The sequence below is a fragment of the Montipora foliosa genome, chromosome 8 (genome assembly GCF_036669935.1).
Source record: "Montipora foliosa isolate CH-2021 chromosome 8, ASM3666993v2, whole genome shotgun sequence".
Lineage (NCBI taxonomy): Eukaryota > Metazoa > Cnidaria > Anthozoa > Scleractinia > Acroporidae > Montipora > Montipora foliosa.
Window position 1 is genome coordinate 41,343,091 of NC_090876.1, and position 24,757 is coordinate 41,367,847.

At 40.0% G+C, this 24,757-nt stretch overlaps 1 protein-coding gene across 1 annotated transcript; it reads right to left on the minus strand.

The window, feature by feature from the left end:
* Positions 1 to 413: 413 nt before the first annotated feature.
* On the minus strand, positions 414 to 24,757 carry LOC137967785 (protein C-mannosyl-transferase DPY19L1-like). The gene is made up of 26 exons (XM_068814352.1): positions 24,468 to 24,757; positions 24,258 to 24,282; positions 24,045 to 24,132; positions 21,730 to 21,867; positions 20,419 to 20,539; positions 19,543 to 19,636; positions 19,063 to 19,120; positions 18,482 to 18,573; positions 17,821 to 17,893; positions 17,599 to 17,625; positions 17,430 to 17,507; positions 16,046 to 16,098; positions 15,194 to 15,227; positions 14,474 to 14,530; positions 13,303 to 13,383; positions 12,840 to 12,941; positions 11,776 to 11,847; positions 10,448 to 10,551; positions 9,294 to 9,324; positions 8,416 to 8,535; positions 7,497 to 7,598; positions 6,485 to 6,526; positions 4,167 to 4,197; positions 2,751 to 2,850; positions 1,756 to 1,881; positions 414 to 719 (listed from the first exon to the last, which is right to left on the minus strand). Exons 1-26 carry the CDS (start codon positions 24,649 to 24,651, stop codon positions 572 to 574), a joined length of 2,181 nt encoding a protein of 726 aa, XP_068670453.1. The 5' UTR covers positions 24,652 to 24,757; the 3' UTR covers positions 414 to 571.

A 24,757-nucleotide genomic window follows, 5' to 3' on the forward strand; every position in this document is an offset into this window, starting at 1 on the left:
TGTATTCGAGAAAAATAAATTCCAAAAACGCTTATTTTGGATTTCAAATTTCCCGGGCGCCGCCATCTTGAATAATTGTGACGTAACTTGGTTGCCCTATTGTTCCAGAACAATCGCTCTTTGTATCAGAACAATAAAGCAACCAAGTTACGTCACAATTATTCAAGATGGCGGCGCCCGGGAAATTTGAAAGCCAAAATAAGCGTTTTTGGAATTTATTTTTCTCGAATACAAACGCTTTCATTGGAAAAAGATTGAGCAATTCCAATTGTAAACATCATGTTCTGTGGTTTAAAGTTATTTTGTTGTTTTAGTGGAGGTTCCCTTTAAAATGTCTACGCTTTTCATGGGCTCGGGAGGTGCGGGTTCTGCTTTACATGGGCATCTCAGAAGGATTTTCTTTCGTCACTTGATTCAAGTTAATTTCAATTTAATGTAGAATTACCAAACACGACATTGCAAGCCTAGAAGCTTTGCGAAGAGCTATGCGGATAATTGATTTACATCCTCCTAACACAATGTCTTTGCTGAAATATGAAATCACCTAAAGTATTTTCCATGCAAGTTAATTTTAGTGAAGTTGAAATACATAATATTTCTCGTTATTGAAAACCATTTTGAACGGTCTTGCATCTTTTTCTAAGGCATGACAACAGCTCGGTCGTTTCCTGTTTTCCTTATCTTCCAGGTCCCAGATGTCGACCATACCGCATCCAGGCCTAAAGAGAAACCAAATCAGTCAATGACACCTAAGCTTTAACTGACAGACGACCAACAATATCACGACTTAGTTGACCAATCACATCAACGATCAGAGGGTTTATACCATTCACAGACGTTACACAAATCATTTGACTCAAAAGACGACCGCGCAGGTTGCCGAAACGTCAGTCAATGCCATCCTAAACAGTTCCTTCTGCGGACTGCACTCACGCGGACGATCGTACATCGCTTGGTTATGAAATCGAAACAGTGTAAAAAAGCCTTTGGGGCAGCAGGGTTGGCGCAGTGGAGAGAGCAATCCCATTCCACTAAGGTGGCTCTGGTTCGATAACTGGGCTAAACGCCTACTTGAGTTAAGTTTGTTGGTTCTCTACACGTCTCCGAGATTTTCTTCTGGGTAGTCCAGTTTTCCCCTCTCAGCCTCAGCAAAAAGAAACATCTTATTTGATCTTCTTTAATTCGATTAAATGTGACTCCCTAAATTTTTGTTCAAAACATCACCATAGCAGTTATGACACAGCCATGGAAAAAAATCACCAATGATAGGAACATCACCATAGCAGCAATGACATAGCCATGGAAATGTGGCAGCGTCAACACTAATGGAATGAAGGGTTCACAACAAGAGAATGTGAGGTGAGAGAACGAATCCCTGTGACCCATAATTATTATCTTAACTTTATTTTTTGATTGCGCCCATGCTACGAAGTTTAGTTTCATCTGTTCCCATGAACGCGCGGTACACATTTTTTCGGTAGTAACTGACCAATAAGGTGTCGTCTTTGAAATAACCACGCATTATGACACAGAACTAACAATAGATGTCATGTAATGTTTATCGGAATAGGGCCAAGTATGATGGCTTCGCTCCCTTCCGTCTCCGTTAAAGCCTTCACCACCGCCCCACCCAAAAGAATGACACTTGTACATTTTTACTCTGGCTAACACCTTATAGCTCTAGTTTACTATAGTGGGGGGGGGGGGGGGGGGATGAGGAGTGAGGGGGGAGGGTTAAACCCAGGCTTGACTTACTTGGGTCTTCCCCGACACCACTGTGTGTCAATAACCACATGTGTAACTTGCATTGAATTCAGTGTCTCCCATACAACAGCAGGAGGCTTCCGACTGAAGATCTGGTAGACTTTGTGCGTTCGTTCCCTGTAATAAGAAAACGAAGTCCCTCACTAACAGGCCACTCATGAAGACCGATGGCGTAAATTAGCTGCACAACTATCTTGATAAAGGAAAGGTTACGTTTATACAAACGTTGGCCGTGTAGCACTTATATTTTAAACAGAATTAACTGACGAGAGTGTAGTGTAACGTGAAGTGCTAGATTTCTATCCCATATGAACCATGTGAGCGTTAGCCCTACTGATGGAAATGGGCCCACACAAGGACAGAGAAAAACTCTGACCAGGGTGGGAATTGAACCCAGGGTGGGAATTGAACCCACGCATTCTCCGCTTCTCCCCAACTTTAACTTTAATTCGCGTCAGAGACAACTGAAATCACAAAGTGTCCCGTAAACCCTACCCTTCAAGTAAAACCAAGCGGCGGAATTTATCCTAACGCAAAACACATGGACCTTTAGATCGGAGTACGAGGACGACTACGAGTACGTGTTTTCCGTACTGAACATGCGCATAAGGTTTGGAGGCCGACGTTTTTCGAAATGCGCATGCTCAGAACAGAAAACTCGTACTCGAAGTCGTTCTCGTCCTCCGATATCTAAAGGTCCCAATAGCTCATTTCCGAGTTGCTGCACGCCTCAGTTTCAAGGCGAGTCCTGGTGCACAACCATTCAAATGGAAATGAGTTGAGTATTCTTATGCAAATCAAACTCATTTCCCTCACAGTAGTTGAGCACCAAGACTCACTTCGGAACCGAGACAAACAGCAACTTGGAAATGGTCATTGCTGTCTAAGGTCGTCGATCGTAAACTCCCCTAATGCGAAGAAACGCGACAATCACAGCCAAGCGGTGCGCAAAGGACCCACCCTCGAGCATCGGAAAAATGTGTCACCTTATCCCAACGTCTTCATAGTGGGGATGATTGACTATCGCTCTTCCTGTACACAGTTTGACGGTAGCCATAGTTGGCATGGCTCCAGCAAACACGGAACCTGGTGAACAAAAACATAAAATGAAACAACTAATGATTCTTAAATCACGGCATATCCAAAATATACGGCTCAACCAGGACAAATACGCTAAACCGATGTATGTCGCGTTTGAAAACCAGAGAAAAAAGCCGGTCTCAACACAACTAAAAGAGAAAAATCGAAGCGTTCTTTCGGTTCAACAAAGCCGCGTGTACATGACAGCGAAATAACTGGCCTAACTAACTAAAATCGACAGAAGCGCTTCTGATGGGACAAAGACACCTGTGGCGTCGTCGATCAATATGGATTAAAATAAAAAACCGTCGTTCGGCACAATGCAAAAACAATCAAATTTTTCGGAAAGGGAAAATTTCTCCATGCATCGTGTGAACGTGCTTCTCATTTTCTGGTTTGATATTCATTTCTCTCAACTGGTTTAAATCAATGGAACCCATCGCTCGAACCCATGACCGTGCGACTGCGCTGCACTTGCTCTACCATATGAGATATCAAGCCATCTTGGGGCTGGTCACTTGTGAGTTCGACCTCTATCCCAATTTCAATTTCCGCAGTTCAAATATGTGAACATTTTCTTTATTCTACAAAACTCAATACATACAGTCACTTAAATATTACCAGAGGTCTCGATCTGCGATGGAATTCAATCTATCAGTTTTTCAGTATTATCTGTTCTTAGAACGGCTACTGCTAGATGAGTTTTGCGGGAACAAAACGTGGCGGTATTGTATTCCCTGCACGCTCCACGATTTTGCATTACGCACACGCAATCCCTCCTGCGGCTATTTGGTTGCAGGCCAATCAGAGGCGTTGTGGTCATCAGGCCCAATCTGATTGGCCATAATTTGGCGGGATCCATATTCTAAATTTACAGTACACTGTACTGATGAGCCAAGGCCAAATGAGAAGGATCTACACTTCTGAGTTATGGCTTTCTGATAGACCGAATGCATAAATGGCGGCCATAAAAATATTCTTTTTTTTTCTTTGTGCTAATTACACCCACTAGCCTCGTTAGCAGGGACAAAATACAAAAGAAATGTTACTTTAGAACGAGGCTAGTTGGTCTGATTACCACATGAACAAAAGAACAATTTATTAGTCACCATTTATGCATTCGGTCTATATTACATACAAAAAAAATAATTTTTGTGTCAAGAAAGAATACATATAAACGTACGTAACAGCATCAGACAAGAGAGAAATGTTCTAATACCGAGCAAAATCATGACGATAAACCGTCGATCTATGTGTCGGTTAAGAGGCATTTGATTCCTGGAATAAAATCAAAGGGACTTTACAACAATAGGTGGACTCACTCTTTGGAGTTTTTGCGTTGATCCACTCGACCTGAAGGGAAAAACAAAATGACCAGATATCCCCAACAACAGCTTCATAAAATTTGGGTGCATCATTTTAGTTAACAAAGTGTCTGAATGACCAGCAGCCGGTCAAGATTACCAAATTATTGAATGAATGAAGTACATGTATATCTCAAGTGTGGGCAAGAGAAAATGAGGGGACAGAGAGGGAGGCTCCCGGTCCAGCCCTTAGGATATGTCATGTCCACGAAACTTATTTTTAGACTAGCGGAAGTCTTTGTTCTAGCGGAAGTCTGACTTCCGAGACGTCCGCATGCAGGCCAACCTCGGTCTGATGTTTGAAAGAAATTAAATATTAATCATCCTTTCACGTGCGCCGCCATTTTCTCTTTTCACTAAGAACCTGTGAGCGAGGCAAGACTGCATGCGGACTTCTCGGAAGACAGACTTCCGCTAGAACAAAGACTTCCGCTCGTCTAAAAATAACTTTCGTGGACATGACATATCCCGGCCAACGCCCTGAGCCTCCCTCTCTGTCCCCTCATTTTCTCTTGGTGTGGGTTATAGATGGAAGATAGAAGTGATCCTCGCACATATCTGGACAATTTGAGCAACTGTCTGTCACAGACACCTGAAAATTTCAGGCGGCTCCAACTGGATTCCAACCCATGACCTCTGCGATGTCGTTGCAATGCTCCATCAACTGAGCTACGAGTCCGCACAAACAGAGTGTTTTCACATGACGTCACGGCGGCCATGTTGGTGTTCCAAAACAAAGAAATGGCGGCCATGATGGTGTACCAAACTAATCCTCCGGGAATTGAACTCTATTTTTATGCAAATACTCTCCTTTGTTTCAGTTATCCAATATGGCTGCTGGTCACGTGAGTGAAAACGCTCTTAGGCCGTTTTCGAAATATCAATATTCAGCTTGATAGTGAGGCAGTGAGGATAAAAACAATAGAAACGTTGGAATGAATGTGAAAAATATTTACACATCATCCACTTCCCTTTGTCTTCGTCCTCTAAACCTCTCTTTCAAGCTGAGTTTTAATATATCGTCGAAGGCCTATTACTAAATGACCAGCATGTTTTGGACACGTATTTCAAAGAGCAATGTTCACTGTTTAAATACATGACCGCCAAATTTCTTTTAATTCAAATTTGCCAACTAACAACGAAAGCCATTGACTCCGCAGGGATCTAGCCTGGAAATACTGAAATGGTAATGGCTGGTAATCGCTGAAGCGCTGATAAACAGTCTTCAGGGTGGTGTTTACATGATACCGAGGTGACTTTTGTACCGGCGCGAGTTAGCTCCAGTCCCCTCTCGTGGCTCTGTATTCCTTTACCACCAGAAAATGTCATACCGGAACGAGTCATACTGGCGTGAGTTCACCCTAGTTGATGCACCAGAGCGAGAATTTCGCTCCGGTACGAGTCATTTAAATGACGAACAGCCACTCGCTTCGGTATAAACTTGACCTCTGGGTGGACTGGAACGGGTAGCGTGTGCGTAAATTTTGTCAATCCAAAATGGCACGTATTTAATCAACGTCAAGTGTGCTTTCAAGTAAACATGACGTGAAACCGTGACGTAGGTATCACGTAAACCTGGTACGAAATCAAGTAGTCACTCGCCCCGGGGCCATTCTCGCCAAACTAAGCGCACAATTCAAAAGTCCATATGACAAGCAAGCGGTCAAAGTTTGAAATTCCTGTCGTAGGTCACTTTTTAAACGGCAAAAAATCGGTAAATCTACATCTCGAACTCTCAGTAAGAGTCGGTATTCAAAGAGATTAAAAGATGTCAACGGATGTGGATTCTTGGCCGAAGGTTGCATGTATAGTTACGGTCGATCACGGCAAGTTCATGTTAAATGACGTTTTGTTTGCGTTTAGGTATTCGTGGCTAATCGGTAATCGACCCTACTTTCATCGACTTAAGTGTTGATACATCTCAGCAAACATAACCCCTACAGAGCACAGAAGCGTTGTTAAATGACTGGTACTGTACATCAATGACCACCCCCTCCCCTGTAGAATGTTGTTAATGGTAATAGTAATGGATTTATATACTACACGTATCACATCAGTCTCGTGGAGGTTTGCAATTCTGTGAGATGGACCACCAACACCGGAGGTCTTCCCCCTCACCACTTTTACACGGTTGCAACAATGAAAAGGGGGAGGGAGGTGGCGGGACGAAACAGTAAGACCGGGGATTGCGGAATTTGCGCAGAGGACGCAAGCGACTCTTTTCGGGGAGTATCTCAACAATTTTTTTCCCTGACTGTAGACTTTTGGTTTCTCACCAGTTCCTCTTGTTCCGGGTTATTGTATTCTCCCTGTGTAGCCTGAATATAAAACAACACAGCGATTAAGAGTTACAGTCAACCCTCCAGGTGTCCGGTTTAGGAAGTTGGTAATAGTAATAGATTTATATACTACACGTATGCCCGCTGACAATTCACCAAGGCTGGGGTTGAAATTTGCGCAATATCCATGAGTATGGGCAAACAAGAAACGAACTATTTTTGAAATGTGTGTTCTTCATTGGTAATTGTTGTGGAGCGCTTCGGCCAAACCCCTGTCGGACAGAAACGGACAAAAGAATAAACAAAAGCTAAGCTGGGGGTTGCGGCCAAGAATGGCACCTTCCAAGTGACAGAGTGAATTCCAAGGGAAGCAATGATAACAACAGCCTCAAGCCAAGATTGAATGGAAGTGGGACGTAGGGGGAGGGGGTGAGAGAGCACACCCCTGCCCTACTCAGGGGTGCCTGCTGCTGCAAAACTGCACACAGTTCATTACTACCTATCACAAAATCTTATCTTCTAGGGAAAAAATACGTCAGTTACTGACAATGATCCGACCAATTCCTGACTTACAAAGGCCATGTGTGTTGAAGTCACACAAAACTCGGAAGTGCGGGAGCAGTACTAACAAGTGAAGTCCCGGTGAATTTGAAGGAAAGCAACTTTGCTCATAGTTAATAGAGGGGAATGGTTAGGAAGCTCGGCAAACATCAAAGGAGCAAACAAAGATGCCAAGATTTAGGTTGGAAAGTCCACGACCGTGCACAATCTTTTGCTTTGCGCTCATACACTATGCATGAATTACGTCACCAACACGTTTCTATTGGTTAGTTCCTCAGTACGGAGTAAACAACTATTGTGTTTTGTGCACGGTCAAGGCCAGAAAAGAGAACAAAAACCTACAACAAAGAAAGTTGTCGTGTTTCATAACCATTCCCCTCTATTAACTATGCTTTGCTTTACCGAGTCTACAGAGTGTTAAATCCGCGCAGGCTCACACAGTACTTACAAACTGCCCTTTAAGGTTAACGAGTCCTTGTACTGACATAGCAGCTATCAGCATAATAACAGCTGCTTGATGTTTCTTCTTATCACAAACTGACGAAAATAACTGAAAAAACAAAGTTAACGAAGAAAATGCGAAATAAGGACCACAACAGTAGAATTCTGTCCGCAAGAATAACTGTAAGCTACAAGACAAGAACAAGCAATTCAGTGGTTACATTTCTCCTAGCTAAAATAACCTTTTAACCTAGTTTCTCCAAGAAACAGAGGCCAGTCCTCAATCCTTGCTGGTGTGACGACATTTCGATGATATAGCAAAATGTGTTAGAAGACTGCTCGGTGCCAGTGTGAGTTTGTAAGCCACAAAGTCATCATTTTATTTAAGTCTAAGGCTTACACAACAAAACACTGAAAAATGCTCTTGCGAAGAAGGTAAATCACGAATGAAATAAAATTCAAATATTGCATTTTGTGACAGGGGAAAACTGGAGTGTTCACAAAAAACCCCTTGAAGGAGAACAAAAAGCCATCAAGAAATTCAACAGGTTACGTTGGAACGGAACAAATCCGTGAACGTACGACGATTGCACTCGTAACAAAGAAATTAACAGTAAAGGAGTTTTTTATCTTCGTCTCTGAGAAGCTTCAAACTTCACGCTTCCCGGGGTAAAGCTTTAACTTGCAAGAACTTTGCTGTAGAGGTGAAAGCGCTCGCTCACGTTTCACTCAAGTGTCCCGTGAGTAATATCCTTCCTCTACATGCGTCATACGCTTGCCTGAGTTTGTTGATTCTCTTCTCTGCTCCGAGCGGAGAGTTGACCCCTCCCCTTCCTTCGCGGCTTCGCCGCTTGCTTGCGCGGTTTTCGCAAAACTGACAAAAATCGCTAATCATGCAGTATAAAAAACAAATAAACGCAGAGTACCTGTCTAGAAGCTAAGAGTGAAGCCATAACACACAGCGCTGGCGTACCAAAAAGTTTCAATCGCATGATGATAACTGCCATAGCAACAAACGCTAATGATTGCAGCACATGGTAGAAATGCTGAGAATGAATAGAAAAAAAGAGTTCGTACCTATTTAATGCGCCCTCAACTGATGAACATCGCAAACAATGGAATTACGTTTTATCATCAATAACTGCACATCCCACAACCAGTTGCAAAAATGTCGAGACATCTTGTGTGAAAAAAAAAGCGTTTACCGACGTCATAGGATGGCCGAGAAGAAATGTTGTGCAAAAAAACAAATAGCCCCCCTTCCCCGATTCACTGTTGTTCATCTAAGTTGCCAGAAACATTGCAAAGGGTGGGCGGGATACATTATCTTGTATCGCATGGCCTTAATCATGCGCAGTTGCAAAAAAAGACGTAAAACTATCTGGAACGAGAATCGAACTTACGACGCCGCGTTTGGGCTGCACACTGCCTTGCAATTGAGCAACCAAGCTATCTGGGAGCTGGAAAATTGCGCCGGAACCTGAGGTGTATCCCAAACTAGGTAGGAAATAATTACCAAAGTCGATGTTCGTTGAATGCATTTTTACTATGCAGCCTTCTTGCCAACGGTTAAAGTTGTTTTGTTGGTTACGATAGTAGTTTCCGTCGATAATAAGGTCATATTGTTCTCTCTCTCATACTGACAGAAATGCGGATATGGGCGTAAACCTTTTACTTGACAAAACTGTGCGTACTTAACGACATTTAATCATCGTTCACTCTCTCTTTTGAAAACTCTTAAATCTGATTTCAAGGAGGTATCAACGAGATCACGTGAAAACAAAACCATAAAATTCGGCGTTACCTCTGCAAAAGGTTTCAAATTAACTTCTGTCCTGAAATGAAAAAAAAAAACATGTATCAAAATAACCAATTCAAGAGACAATTGTCAATGCTCAGATTCTTAAGAAAATGCAAACTAGTCAGAAAAAGAACGGCATGACTTTCATGTCATGATTTTTTAATCATCGCAGTAGTAAACGTTACTTGAGCGGTAATGAAAGGAAAACCTGAAAGGTTTGGGCTTTGGACCTTTGGATCATTGAAATTGCGAACGTTATTTAAGCAGTAACAAAAGGCGTGACTTTCAAAAGAAAAGCAGTGAGAGTTGTATCAAAACGAAGTTCCTTCAGATTTGCTATCAGGTCACTGAATACATGTAGCAATAGGCAACTTTCACGATAGCGCATTTGACTACAACTACCAGATTCAGTTAGTTTTTCTTTTCTTACTTAAATTTTGTTTTTCCCAGCGGGGTAAAAATAACAATAGCTCTAATTAGCATGAGACAAGCAAAACCTGAAGGATTCTGGTACTTGTAGTCAAACGGCGTCATCATAATTCGCGTGATCTGCATCCATGCTGTTTTTCCCCGAAACAAAAGAGACTAAATGCATACAAATAGAGCTTTGTTCCCGGGAAAAATCAGCATAACCACATGACCACCATTAAGCTATGTGCTATACGATTGTCAGTTGAGGCTACCTGGCAAAGCAAACCAGCGCAGGAAACATTCACAGATTTATTAATTTGTCGTCAATTAGTCTTTCGTCATAACAAAAGGAACTAGCCTCTACATGTTGCTTGTGTTTATGTTTGCATCACTCGTGAAAACTAGACCCGCCTCCTGTGTTCTTCAGTTTTAAACATCAACAATACAGGCAACCTTTTGCTAGTTGCTTCCTACCAGCAACCCATAACCACGAGGGAGCCTCCAACTCCAAATATTAGGTCAAGCTATTTTTAGACGAGTTCTTAAATAACATTTGGCTTGCACAAGTGACCATTCTTAATCCTATGGGTGAAAATCACTCGTGCAAAACTTGAGATTCGCTGGAAAGGTCTGGTTTCCCGGGAAAATCAATCCAAAAATAACTCCATCTGTGGAAACGCAGTTCCACAAATACGATGAAGTAGTAAGCTTCCAGTCATGGTCTCCTGGACTTTCCTGGTTCCTACCTGTAATCCTTCCTTTCATCCACATCCGATTCGGAGTCAGATAATTTAGCTTTAGTCGGCATGCGTTTGGAAGTGTTCCAAGTCTTCCATTCGTTTCTAAGAACCTGGAAACATCATAAAGAACCAAAATAATTGTCAATGGAACAAAAATTAAGCAAAATGAAGCTCATTTTTGTACAGACTTTCCGCTTAATTTGGAAATTTCTTTCAATTTTAATCAGTTAGGTTGTTCTACTGGGAATCAGCAAATTTTTTCTATCTTTTGGGTGTAAGAAAAAGAGATCATACAAATTATTCCATATTGGTCACCTTTTTAAAATTCCTTTGTTTGTATTCGGAAAAAAATTATCAGAAAAGTGGGAATTGCAGGCAAAAAATTGCGCCGCAATGGAGTGCAATCTCGGACAGAACTCGTTGCGAAAATGTGACACACCACTATAATTTGACCATTCGTTAATTTGCCTGTAAAATAGAAGATTAACTTCTCCATACTCCCTCCCCCTAATCCAATCTTGGTTTAGAAATGGCCAAAGGCTTGCACAGTATTCCTCACCACATTATCAACATTGGTATGGGGGAGAGGGGTGGGGACGACGAATAACCTTTGTTTGTGAGTGCATGTGAAGGTTTGTCCAAGATTGTAGCTTTGTTCAATGAAAATATTATTTCCTGTTACTGTAATAATTTTGCGATTACTCCAAGTTGCTCGGAATGGCGAATATGAGTCCACATTCCAATAATAAAATTGGTAAGAACGGTGTAGATATTTAGAGAGAAAACTGAAAACTCATCGTCAAGTGCTCTCGTCCTCCACGTGACCTCAAATTTGATCATTTCACGTCGTTGTGAAGACGAGAACGATAAAGAAATGTATCAAAATGTAATGCGCACTTGCAGGGCGTGCAGAACTACTGTTTTTGCTAATTAAACCTATTGTTATGTGGCGTTCTCTTAGCCGTCGTCGTGGTCCTTGCTTAAAGTCCCTATTAATTTTGCAGTGAACCAAGTTGAAAAAAAAATTGTTGGTCAAAATGAGACAAACGAAATTTTAAAATAAGCCCATTACCCGGAGTCTACATCCTCTGAATCAACTCTGTCCCGTATCTTTTGGGTGTTTCACAATAGCCAATCATAAGAGACCTATGGTCAGGCATCAGTTGATTATATTACATACAACACACCCAAAATACGAAGGTTTTTCAAAATATAGCTGTTCTAACAATAAAAGACACACGATAGGGTTGACTCAAGAGTACAATACGTACAGTGCTGTAAGGAACTGAGCTACGGGTAATGGGCTTCTGATAGTATACATCTGTATTATTTACCTTCATGATAACAGTACTCATAGAAACAACAGCAGCAGGCAAGACCAAGGTCTTGGTCAATTTTCCTGGAGTCTGATTAAAAGGAAAAAAATGATACTATTAAGCTGCCTTTAAAAAGCTGGGGTATTTCACGCTTCTCTCGTGCTTAGAAACCGCCTGCGTGCATCCCGAATTACCAGCGGTTGCAAGCTGTGAGAAAAGCGTGCGCATTTTGCATACAATAGAGCACACGTCATTTCTTGTCAGCATAGCCAGCAGAACATGGGCAAAATGTAAATGCAAAATTGACCAATCAGAGCACATGTTGTCTCAGAATTTTGTGTGAGACTTTCTCCCACAACGAAATGGCCCTAAATTAAAACTTCTCACAAAGATTAAAAACAGGTTTTTCGAACAAAAACTCGTCAAGTATGGCATTTCTTCGTTTTTTTACTTCCAGATATTTCCAGAGACTTCTAAAGATTTTTAGCATTCTCAGCAATTAGACAGTATAATCCTCCTCAAAATCGCTGAAAACATGGTGGGGGAATTTCTAGAGAGAGACAAAACAACCCGAAGACATCAATTTATATGTTACCAGCAACCCAACCAAGTATCATTATAGCCTTTAGTAACTCTTTATTTCCAACAATTTAAGTCTGGAACTCACTACCTCTAGACGTACAGTGTAGTGTCTGCTATAACGTAATCTACCTTTAAACAGCCAGCCTTGCCTGTTTTTAAATCCCTCAAGGTACCTTGGCCTAGACTGCAGTTGCACTGAGGCCTTAAAATGGTGCTGGCCTAACTCTTCCCCATGCCCTATTGGAAAAAGCTACATTTTGGGAGTAGCTCCTCTGAGTTCTAAGTTACTGTTATGTACGTCATTCAGCAAGGGGTGTTGACGATGTAAAATCCAAGCCGCCTATTCCTATCCCGCCTATCAACATCGCTCGTGAATTTTCAGCCCTATGCAACCATATCTGCTCACTGGTCTTCGAAGAGAATACACAATATATTGACTTCAACTGCGAAGAGCTACAGCTAACTCAACTAGCTGCAATTTGTTATTCGAGGACACTCACCTCTTGATCCAAAAAGTCAAATTCCGGAGCGCATGTATACAAAGATGTATCGAAGTTCCTGAAGTTGGTGAACTTGGAGCGCAAGATACTTGCTATGTGTGCCTTAATATAAAGAAACAAAAAAAAGCACTGTTAAACGTTTGGCTATCTCATTTTCCAGAAGTCATTACACCACCTAAGAATAAATAAATCTTTCTTGGAGTTTGCATACATATGGTATCGCCTGTACCGTACAAAACTCTCTGAGCTATAGATCCACACCGTCGAACGTTATCATTAAAAGTTCAAAGTTCAATCCCCTCGTGAACTGAGCCATATTCTCCTTAGACATCAATTTAGGTACTTCATGTGCATGAAAGAAAGATTCTTGAACGGAAACCTGGAATTTGAAAACGAAACCAAGTCGGTTCCAACAGTCACAAAATATTTGCTTCAACTTGGCATAAACGTATGGTTTACTTACGTCATCAGCAATCCCAAGCATTTTTGCTGTAGCAAACTTGATTCCCACAGTCCCCACAACAAAAAGAACACCTTGAGTTGCCTGAGAAGATCCAAGACAGTCTTTTTAGAAAGACTCATGACAAATGTCTTGGATACTCCTGTCGGTCAGTCAGTCAGTCACCAACCCAACCAGTCAGCATGTCGGTCAGTCAAAACTGAGAGATAAACAAATTAAGCTAGTTCTACATCAAAGATCTTAAATTCACCTGTCAAATTTGATAAATCAAAGCGGCAAGCTATAACAACACAACGCTACATGTATGTGTTTGATCAGACGTACATTGAATGTTCTAAATTTAGTACTATTATAATAGCAACGTCATCAGAAATAAGAATTCGTGTTTTTTTTTATCATTTCCTAGTTGCTCCAAATCCCCCAAGATTAAAACTACAACAAACAATGTTTTAGCACCCTGATATCCACTATAGGAAGTTTTTGGGGTCATTACATTTTTAAACTAAACTATCTATGGCATGTGAGCAACTTTTTACTGGTACTGTAGCAAAATTTTACTCTTATTTCGAAACAGAGTCAAATGAAACTTACCTAATAAAAAAGTGACACCAAGGAAATGCAATAAACATACTAAGTTATGTCCTTCAAAGGCCCACGTTCACCCTACAAGCACTGCGTGCCGTGGAACAATTTTCATACATATGAAAATCCCGCCAAAGCTGAAATTCATCCAATCAGATGGCTATGATAAGCAATGCGAATTTCCATAACAAAAACAAACGGTCAAAAAGCCTGTCAGTTGAAAGTGGGCCTTTAAGTAATAAACTGCAGAGTTGTATACATGTAAGGTAAAGTCTGCTACAGGCCTAGAAGGCCCATCAGGCCGGCGCTTACTTCCGGTTTCTGTAGCATGAAGCGACTAGGAGTACTTCTACTCCCTCCTGGATGGGATGCCAATACATCGCAGGGTTATCCCCAGTATTAAATTTGCTGGTACCCATTTATACACCTGGGTGGAGAGAGGCACCTTGAGAGTAAAGTGTCTTGCCCAAGAACACAACGCAATGTCCCCGGCCAGGACCCAAACCTGGACTACGGAGTCAAGCACACTAACCATGAGCCCATCGCGCCAACCACATGTATACATGTTGGTCATCAAAAAAATAGTACTTACCCAAACGAGGAGCTGGTGTGGCAATTGATAAATATAAGGTTCAAGTTTGGCTATAATCTAAAAACAAAATGATAGCAAAGCCAATGATCAAGGGATGGACGTAACAAATGAACTTAAAAGTTCAGGGCCCGGTTGTTCGAAAGCCGATTAACGCTAATCCCAGATTAAAAATTAACCAAGGAGTTTATTTCTCTACTCCCAAATGTTGTACAACGCTGATATTTGGCAAAATTTTACATTAGACGAAGTCAAGCTTGAAAACCAAAAAATAACCAAAAGAAGCTTTCACCCAAAAGTTAAAAAGGCAAACCAAAGTTTACGCTAATCCTGGATTAAGTTAATCGGCTTTCGAACAACCGGGCCCAGGTATATTAAAATTAATAGCAAAGATCATTGCTGTGACCTAACATTGTTAATTTGCCAACTAGAGCATCACTGAATGCCGAAATATAAAGGGCCCCCAGCACATTTGAATAACAAAAACTGTTTATTAACAGATAAGTTCTTTATACTGCAACATCAAAAACAAGCAATTCACTGTTAGCTGATAATTCTTAGTCTAATTGTTTTAACAATTTTTGGTAACCACTATAGCTCAAGGACAAACACCAGAAACAACTTTGTTTTCAATCATATAAATAATTATCAGTTTATTCTTAGTGCATGTTTTAAAAACAACAGGTAAAGATTTTAACATCAAATTTTATTTCTTATACTTACTAAAGTTGTCATGAGGGCAGACAAGAAGAATGAACTGCAGGTGCAAAGGAAAAAGACCAGCAGTGCAGTAGTAACAGATATAAAAAAAAGAGTTTCACTGCTTCAAAACAGAGGAAGTAACCATTTAAAAAAATCTGTGGCATATTATAGAGGGGCATTGGCTTACAGTGTTTGTGAAGAGTTCTTGTCAAAGTTCAACAATTGTCACCTTGAACGTACGATGGTGGTTAAAATTGAAAATTGTTAAATTTTGACCAGAAATCTTCAATCCCCATTTGGTCATCTCGGACATTAGAAAATTTCAAACTCAGGCAAGCAACTGTCTTAGATCACTTGCCCAATGGAGAAGCATCCACTCAATTCTCTAATTTGTTTTTTTTGGAGCCTTGTCTTTCCAATTGCATGCATTCTTAGATCATGTTGTCCTTCTTCCTTCCATGTGTCGATTTTTGATCAGTTTAGAACTTGCTGCGGTTAGTTTGGATGGGATCCTTTTGTTTACCCTCCCCCCCCCCCCCCCCCCCCCCCCCCCAGGGTGGGCCGAGAGGTTTTGTTGTTATTGGGCTGCTACCCATCTTGCATCCTGCAGTGGTTTTGTTTAGTCGCAGTAAAGCCTCTCTCTGTCCAATTCTCTCAGACCACTTGCCCAATGGACAAGCAGCCACCCAATTCCCCAAATATTACTAGAGAATTCGAAAGATGACTTGCAACAAAAAGCATGAAGTAGTTTTCTGTTGTTGAAATTTGAACTTTTTTCTAGGCCTGGTAAAAGGAGAGAAAACCCATTTATAAAACTAATATCCAATCATTCATATAAGCTGATCTTTCAACATGTTTTAAAGTCTTCCTTACCTAAGAAGCATAGAATTTCCAAACTGGATTATAAAGTTTAATACATGCCCCACCTACAAGACAGTTGGAGTCCTTGTTATTAAAGTCTGAAACCCCAACAGGCTTCTTTTACACGACAATTTTTACACAATCTTAAACCTTACATGTAAGTAATGACAAATGTTATCAAATAAACTGTCCCAACAAGACGTTTGAACCTAAAGAGCATGGTAACTGAAGGATTAGGATCATTCATTTGAAACAGTGACGTGACCTGTAAAAGAAACCAGCTGACTAAAACCACTTTTGCATTCATTATAATTTGATTCAACACAGGCATTGGTGTTGGGTTAATTAATACAAGCCACGTGGTGCATAACAATTTATGCTGATTTTCAAAGCCTTGTGGATAGACTATTATTTGCTTGGGGGACTAAAATTTTCTATTCTGTTTTGTGTGCATTAAATCATAAATCAATTTGGTCAACGTTGTCTCAAAATTTGTCATTTTATAGTCAACTAGCTACATGCAGGCAGCTCTTCCGTGAAGAGCCATGAAAAGATGCACTGAACCCGAGAAACTAATTTAAAAATACTTCCTCTCAACCCTCTAGCAATGTTATCCTACTGTTCCCTGTTTGTCTAAATTGCCCTCCTATTCAATGTCTTTCCGATTTCTGTGTGGCATTGAACAAGTTAATATTATGATATTTAAGCAGAAACCCATAAGGGTTAAAACGTGTAATGGCCCCTTGTGTGCTGGAAAACAAGCTTCTGAATATTCAATTTGCTATGTACCATATTTGGAACAACAAGAGAGAAACATTCAACCAATCAGTTTGCAAGAACACCGTGATGCAATACCACCAATGTTCTCGCGCGAAATTAACTGGAGCGAGGGGTTTCCAAATATGGTACTTAGCACTGAATATTCAGAAGCTGTGAACCCGCGTTACACATTTCAACTCTTATGGGTTTGATATAAGTTATGATTATCAGAAGTGTAGCATGATCATCCACTATGGCAGGTGAGTGTGCTTCTGAGAAGGACTGTAAAATGACATTGACTGACATTTTGACAACCTCAGCAGAAGTCATACATGTATGACTCTTAATTGAGTTGAAACCATTGACAATTTTACATTCACTACGATGACAGAGCAAACAATTTGCTAATAACTACTAACATCAGTTGTAACACAAGCAATGTAGACCAATCACATCAACGACCGGAGTGTTTTACCATTTGTTGACTCCGAAGATGACTTCTGCTCAGAATGTCAATCAAAAAGTCAGTCAATGTTGTCCTAAACAGTCCATCTCAGAATTACATTCACACAGACAGTCATACTTCACTTATATGACATGACTCCTGGGTTCAAACAATTTACAATAATTAACTTACCAAAAGTCCACCTAAAATCACACAAAGTTTTTGTGATGTGATAAACTGAAGAAAGTACAGTCCAAACAATGCACATGTCTACACAAAAGGAAAGATACTATTTTCAGCTAAGAGCATCGAAAATGAAATTTAAAAAAAAATGGAAATTGAAACATATACATGTACATACCTGAGTTAGCAAGGCAAACTGAGCAAACTAAAAATTAAATAATAGAACACAAGAAAAAGTGAATTAGCAACAGTGTTGGCAATGTCAAAAAAAGTGCATCTTTTTGCTAGTTATATAATAACCAATAATTTGGCCAAGACATACAATAGATCAAAGATCAGTTGGTGCATGTCCAGTGCCACATTGGTATCAGACCAGCATTAAGACGTTAAATACTCATACCTGCCAAGGAATCATGAAAAAGCTTGTTGTTGCAGCAACTAATGATGAATGACGCCAATCAGCCTTTAGAGATCTATCAAGATCAAGATGTTTCAATGAGGTTAAATGCAGTTTAACTCAGTTAACAACTAGGATTGCAGTCAGTTGTTTTTAGTGGTTTTGCTATATTAATTTTGCACATCCGTTGGATTCCTCGTGCTTTGCGTGATACAGCTTATTCACTGGTGTGGCGGGAAGAAGGAGTATTTTGTGTGGAGCAGGTTAGCAGTTTTTTCCCTCCCTCCCTCCCCACCCCTCTACTTTCCACTGTTTATCAGTGTGACAGGTGCTTGTCTTTTCGAGGGTATGCGGGCCTCGATCATGGCTGACTTGTCAGGTTTTGCCAGCTACCTTTGTAGTCTCCATCTTGGAGCTGGCTGCCAATAGTGGAAGCTGCAGGATGACTCAGGCACCCAACCTCGACTTAACAACACAGTTGTTAAACATTAGAAACATTAATTTTTATATCATCACCATGGTCATTGCCACCGTGATGGCTGTCACAGTCACAGCCCCATTTGAAGTTGTCATCTTCATCACCACCACAATGATTGTCATTTATCATCGTTATCATAGCCTTGTCTCATACAAATGTTCAATTTTTTGAATGCGATAAACCTACTTGATAGTGAGAGTGACCGCTAGAAGTTGAAAGACAAGAAATGGATATGAAAAGCTCTCTCTCAATGGTGGGGTCCACATGACACGGGTGCTCTGTTGAGAAAAGAAGGTTGTAACTAAACAAAATCTTTAGCATACTAATGCTAATAAAAGTTAAACAGTTTAGAATGTGGGGAAAGTAGTTAAGTATAGAGAAAATACAATACAAGAGATTTGCTTGCTCACTTAATGTGGGTACTGTATTTAGTGATAAAATCTTGCAACAGCAATTCTTCAACAATAAATTAGCTAGCGTAAAATAAGAAAACAACAGGCAAAACTTTTGTTTCATGTGTTTATACTGTACATGTACATATACTGAGAGTAAAGCCTCTTTTTCTTTCAAGCCATGCTTAATATCATTCTAGCCTATCCAAAAATGCAACCTGAACTCATTGAGAAATTGCCAATACATGTGTACAGTCCCTTGTACTATAAAGCCAAAATAAAAATTTTAGATGGGAGCAAAAATTATTAAAAGTCTGGTGGAAATTGATATTATATGATTTTATATTAATAACAATAATATTATGATGGTCATACCTCACCATGGTTATAAAAGTAAGATAGAGTTCCTAATAGTCCACCCAAGATACTGCCACTGAAAAAAAAGAAAATGCAGTCTGAGTCACTTGTTTGCTCTTTTCTTAAAACCAGAACAAAAATAAAATATAAACTATTCTTAAATTTTCAATTCCACATATTGCATTCCTATCATCCTTAATAATATTGCCCATTACGTCTTGGTTTTCAGCTTCAATAACATATGCACTGGTCAATAAAATTTTTGTTGCCAAGTCGAAGATCTGGGAAAGCATGTGAACCTTCCAAGAAATTTTTCAACTTTGAGAAGTTGTTAAAATTTTAATAAAACAATGAAATGGAATAATATATTCTTGTTCCATTTGCGCAAGTTGTGCATGATAGTAAAGTTGTTACAGCGAACTCACTATGGACATTTACCATCTCATACCCAATGCATTGACACAGAATAAATAATTTTCATTACACTGTACTCCTTACCTGAGATAGAAACAAAGCAAAAAGAACATTGACATCATCAGCCCACTCAAATAAAAGATGGCATAAACATAGAAGAATGATAGCTCCCCCATACCTTGAGAAAAAATAATATTAATGTCAAAAAATCAGACAAGAATTAATTAAAAAATTAAAATCCATTTCAATCAGTTGCAAGTTCGATTCTAACCCTTCGCTAATAACCATTTTGTTTCTGAACTGCCATTAGATTTTGTGTGCTTTAATGAATTAATTCTTTATTTATTTATTGAGTCGAGGTACAAGAACGCAACTTCTTATCAGTGTTGGGTCTACTGTCTACTGTGCATTATTGGGTGTCCTGTGCAATTAATAAGTGAGGCTTTTTTGTGTCGACACACATTTGTCTCGCTATGAGTCTCTTGCTTACGTTCTGCTTCACTTCAATGCACTAATCTATGGGGTGATTTGTGTGCCCTTGTTTGCTGAGGTCTGATATTCTGTTTTCGTACATGTATGTTATGTCTGCACTGTCATATTGGTGCCAACTATTGAAAAAGATCTTTCATTTACCGACAACATATATGTTGTGGATAATGTAACAAAATTGTTGACTACGTCTCCAGAGATTTTAGGTCATGTTGTTGCATGCTAAGGGTTAGGGTTAGGGTTAGCACATCACCTTCCAAGAGTGGAGAGCTAAAAGTGCCAATCACACATCAGCCGGTCACTGTTGCTTGGTTACAGCTACACAGTTTTCCTTTATAGACCATAACATTTTGGACGGGGATTGAGGCTACGATAAACTGTTTCACTGGTTTTCACACACTTCTGTATTACAGTATATGATACATACATGGGACCAACCTGTGACTTCGCCTATAAATGGTGTCAACTTACCCTCACAACTTTGAACAGGGGGTAGGTTGTAGCCTCTATTCACAGTATAGCACGTCTTGGTGTGAATGTCCATGCTCGTTGTCAACCAATCATACATACGGAAAGCAAATCCTAAGACAACCTGCCAAAAGAGAGTCATGCAAATTATAAAATACCAAAATCTGGACAACTTTAATGATGGGTAATACATTCTTTGAGTAAGAGTAATGTAAATTTTGAATGAATGGAGACACTAAAGTTGCCTAATTTTTTTCTATTTAATTCAGAGCTCAAAACCTCAAATTTTAAACTAAACCTACAGCTGCAGATTGAAACCAAGGCTAGGAATCCAACGTGGGACACATTAATAAGCAATGTGCCAACCACGTCCTCTCGAATAAAATATCCTCAACGTCACTGTTCCTTCATATCAACATAATAATTAGCTTTTAAAAGCATAAGGTAATAAGGCACAATGGCCGGAATGAGACCACAGATGTATTGGTGTTTAACTTGAGGGGAACACTGCGTTGTGACTGGTTAGCCTATGCGACTTCCCAATTGCATGACATAGAACAACCTCACTTATCTTCCCAGCACTGTATATGAGCTGAGTGGTAAACAGTACATGCTGGATCAGACAAGAGTATTGCTTAGCAAGCAAATGTACAAAGGCAAACAAACCAACAAGCTTAGGCCCAGACTGAACCGCACCACACAGGCATGACCCAAATGAAGGCAAAGCAATATACATGTATCCAACCCATCTCCAAAGGGAGGGTGGGGAAGAGCTACATGTAGTTGGTTAACCATAGAAGACAAATTGCCAAGTGAACCTTGGACGGCTAACTGAGACTTTTATAGCTAGACTCTGTCCATTAACGTAGCCAGTTGTATGGGTTCTACTACATATACGTAACAGGTAGGCATTACACAATGCTTTTTAGCAGTAATGAATGAGGCCTTCACAGATTTGGCCAATGCAGATGTACATTATAACCTGAGATCTTGGAACAAGGTCTTTTTACAGTATTTACAATGAGATATTGATTTTATGACCTTGAACAACTGATTACAAAGAATGCAAAGATAACTATTGTGACATTAATGGCCCTCTTAGTACGGTTTGTTTGTTTGTTATTTATTTGTTTGAGCAGGTTGAAGTTTTGGCAGCTATTCAGCTGCGGTGGACATTCCATTAACATTCCATTAACAGTATTTTACTGATTGGACAGTAAAATTTCATTTCACAATGTACAAATTATCAGAGTCCAGAAAGTTGCTGTTTTGTAGACTAAGTATAGACTTGTGTGTAGACTGTCTACTACCTACCTCAGGGTATAAATTAAATCTCTTGAGTGTATTGATTGTATCAGGATACTCCGTCACATTGCAGTGCATAATAGCATAAACACCATCTACAAATGTTGGAGCTTCCACTATAGTTTTATAATAGGAATAGTAAAGACCCTGTAAAAAAAGGTAAAATTTCATAATTTCAGAGGACCACATGGGGAAGGGGGGAGTGCAGATATTTTGTGGAATAACCCATTACTAATTTAAAAATAAGATATTAGTTATTCACAGACTGTGTAAAAGTTTTTTCTTGCAGTGCTTGGACAGTCTGCAGGCACTGGATACAACATGACTTCGCTTTCTTGAAAGGATAACCATAAAGGGTTACCTTTAACTGCCATCTATAATGATGATGATGATGATGATGAGTCTTCACAAGTTTGTTCTTACTATCATTTTGCTTTATCCCTGCAGTTGAAGACTGACTTTTTGCCATCAGAGGATCACAGAACATTGAAGGGGCATGTACTGGCCCAGATAATTTCCACTAGGGTTTTTGGAAGTGCCTGGGAGTAATGGGGATACCTTAAATAATATGGAGCTCTTACTCTCAATAATATTAACCCTTTCACTCCTGTGAGGTTCCCCATTGACGAGTAAAATCGTCTGGCGTTAAACAGAGTAAAATCTTTAAGTCTCAGTGGCCCTTACAGGAGTGAAAGCCGGTTTCCCTAATCAAGATGATAAAGGTAGGGTAATCAAGATAATTACTACTTAGTCTAGTAATAATAGTAATGCAGTCGAACCTCCACTAACGGACACCTCCTGTAAGCGGACACCTCCCAAATGAGGATACCAAACCGCGGTCCCAGCAATTTCTCCTCTAAAACACTAACCTCCCACAAGCAAACATCTCTCGTAAGCAGACACAGACACCTATTCGGGGTCACAGAGTCTAAAATATCCTACCGTAGCGGACAGTAAACAATGTCAAGAAAATTTCTAACAAAAAAACTTTATTCATTCAATACAATGAAAGGGGGAGATACCAGAGGTTATCCCTATACGAAGGTATCCGCCCAGGTGTTATTGATCTAGAGTCGATTTTGATGAGGGAGGAAAACCGGAGTACCCGGAGAAAAACCCTCAGAGTCAGATTGAGATCGACTGAAACTCAGCCCTCAAGACCAGGATTGAACCTAGGTCGCAGAGATGGGAGGCGCGGTTGATAACCACTAAGCCACCCTGACTCCCCTGAATCTAATGAATTGGGTTCAATTTTAATGGTTTAATCGCACACTGTCCCAGACAAAAAATAGCATTTTTTTCATTACAGTACATCAAAGTTTTCCTTTCTAAACTTTTCTTTAAGCCAGTCGCATGAAAATTTGTCTCCTTGAAATTCAAACTTGCAAGGCAATTCCATACCATATCCTGCTCCTCTCACAGTTTATCCGCTTTCCCATAACAAGAAGCGTTGCTGAGTTAGACGCACGCTTCAGGAACTTTGTCACCCAATCTCAAACAAATTCTAATGAACAGATGGCATCTTCTACAAAACCAGCCCTTACTAAGAGAAATTTTTTAAAACCCTATCCTCTTATTTCATATAGAAGAGGGAGGTCTTTGAAAGATATACTTGTTAGAGCATTAGGCTCTGAGGTCTTTGAATTTCCTATCAAGGCTGTTGCCTAACAGGAGCCCGGTAGCCTGGGGCTCCCAAAGAATAGCTCTGGCGCCTTAATTTTTCACAGCAACACCTTTCACTTCATATGTTGGGCTCCTAAGTTCTCAGTGTTTAGCTCTGAGGGCTCCTTTAAAATTTTCTTAGGCAGCAGCCTTGCCTATCGTGACCAATAAGAGTCGTGTTTGGTCTGTCTACAACTTGAAACACAATTACAAGCTGTCTAATAATTAAGAGCTTTAAAAGAATTGTTGTGGTGTACAGTACATCCTCTCTATGGCACTTTTCTTTTTAACCTCTCGTAAGAGGACACCTCCCGTATGTGGACACTTCCCCTGGGTCCCGAGGGTGTCCGCTTACGGGAGGTTCGACTGTATAAGCAATAGAGCGGTTCTCAATTGAGTGTCAAAAAACAAATACCAAAGCAATTACTTCGACCAATCACAGCAGGTGCAAACAGTGCAATTAACCAATCCAAATTCATAGCAATTCCACGTATCTCGCTCAAAGCGCGGTTTTCCTTTTCATTGGTTGATAAACTGGCGCGAGATTTTTTTAAACCAGTCACTAAGCGTAGCAATTGCAATCGAGTATTTATTTTCGACAGTCATTTGAAAATTGGTCCAATGTTATGTACAAAAATTGATGAGAAAAGAGAGGAGCTCACCATTTCAGTTCTAAAAGACAATTCTCTCTCCAAGGCAGACAAATGTGAAAAGAATCGTTCATTCTCAAACATTCTTGACACGTGGTAGCTTAAGAAAGGAAACAATAAAACGATCGATCAGGTCACCGTCAGTTCAAGTTACAGATAGTCTTCAAGATGCCAAAGAAATGAAATGAAGAAAATCTATTTCGTAACGAAAATAACCAGGTTTACCTGTGAAAAATCCCGAAGGCCGCAGCTAATGAAATAATAAAAGGTCACTGTGGTTACAATAAAGGACAACGTACATGTACAAAGTAACTAATAGTTAATTTATTAAAGAACCAATAAATCGCTAAACCGACGTACAAACGTATTATTTAAACAGGGAATCGATTAAGTTACTACCACACAACAGACAAATTTCAGAAACTCAATTCATACCAAGAATCAGGACCACAAATGCATAACCCAAGCCATATTTTGTGACAGGAACGAGTGAATCAACTTTCGCGCCATGTTTTGTTTTTGAGAAGTCGTTTCGGACCGATGATTTTGAGGGATTCGTCCTACTGTCTGATTTTTGTACTTGCTGACTGGCAGCTTGCTTCTTCTTTTTCGTCGTCATCTTAAATAGAGAGGCAAATCTTACAACAATACCATTAAAAATAAATTAACTAAAAGCCAATATTTTTTTTGTTTTTTTTTTTACATATCTTTTAACGTTGGTCAGC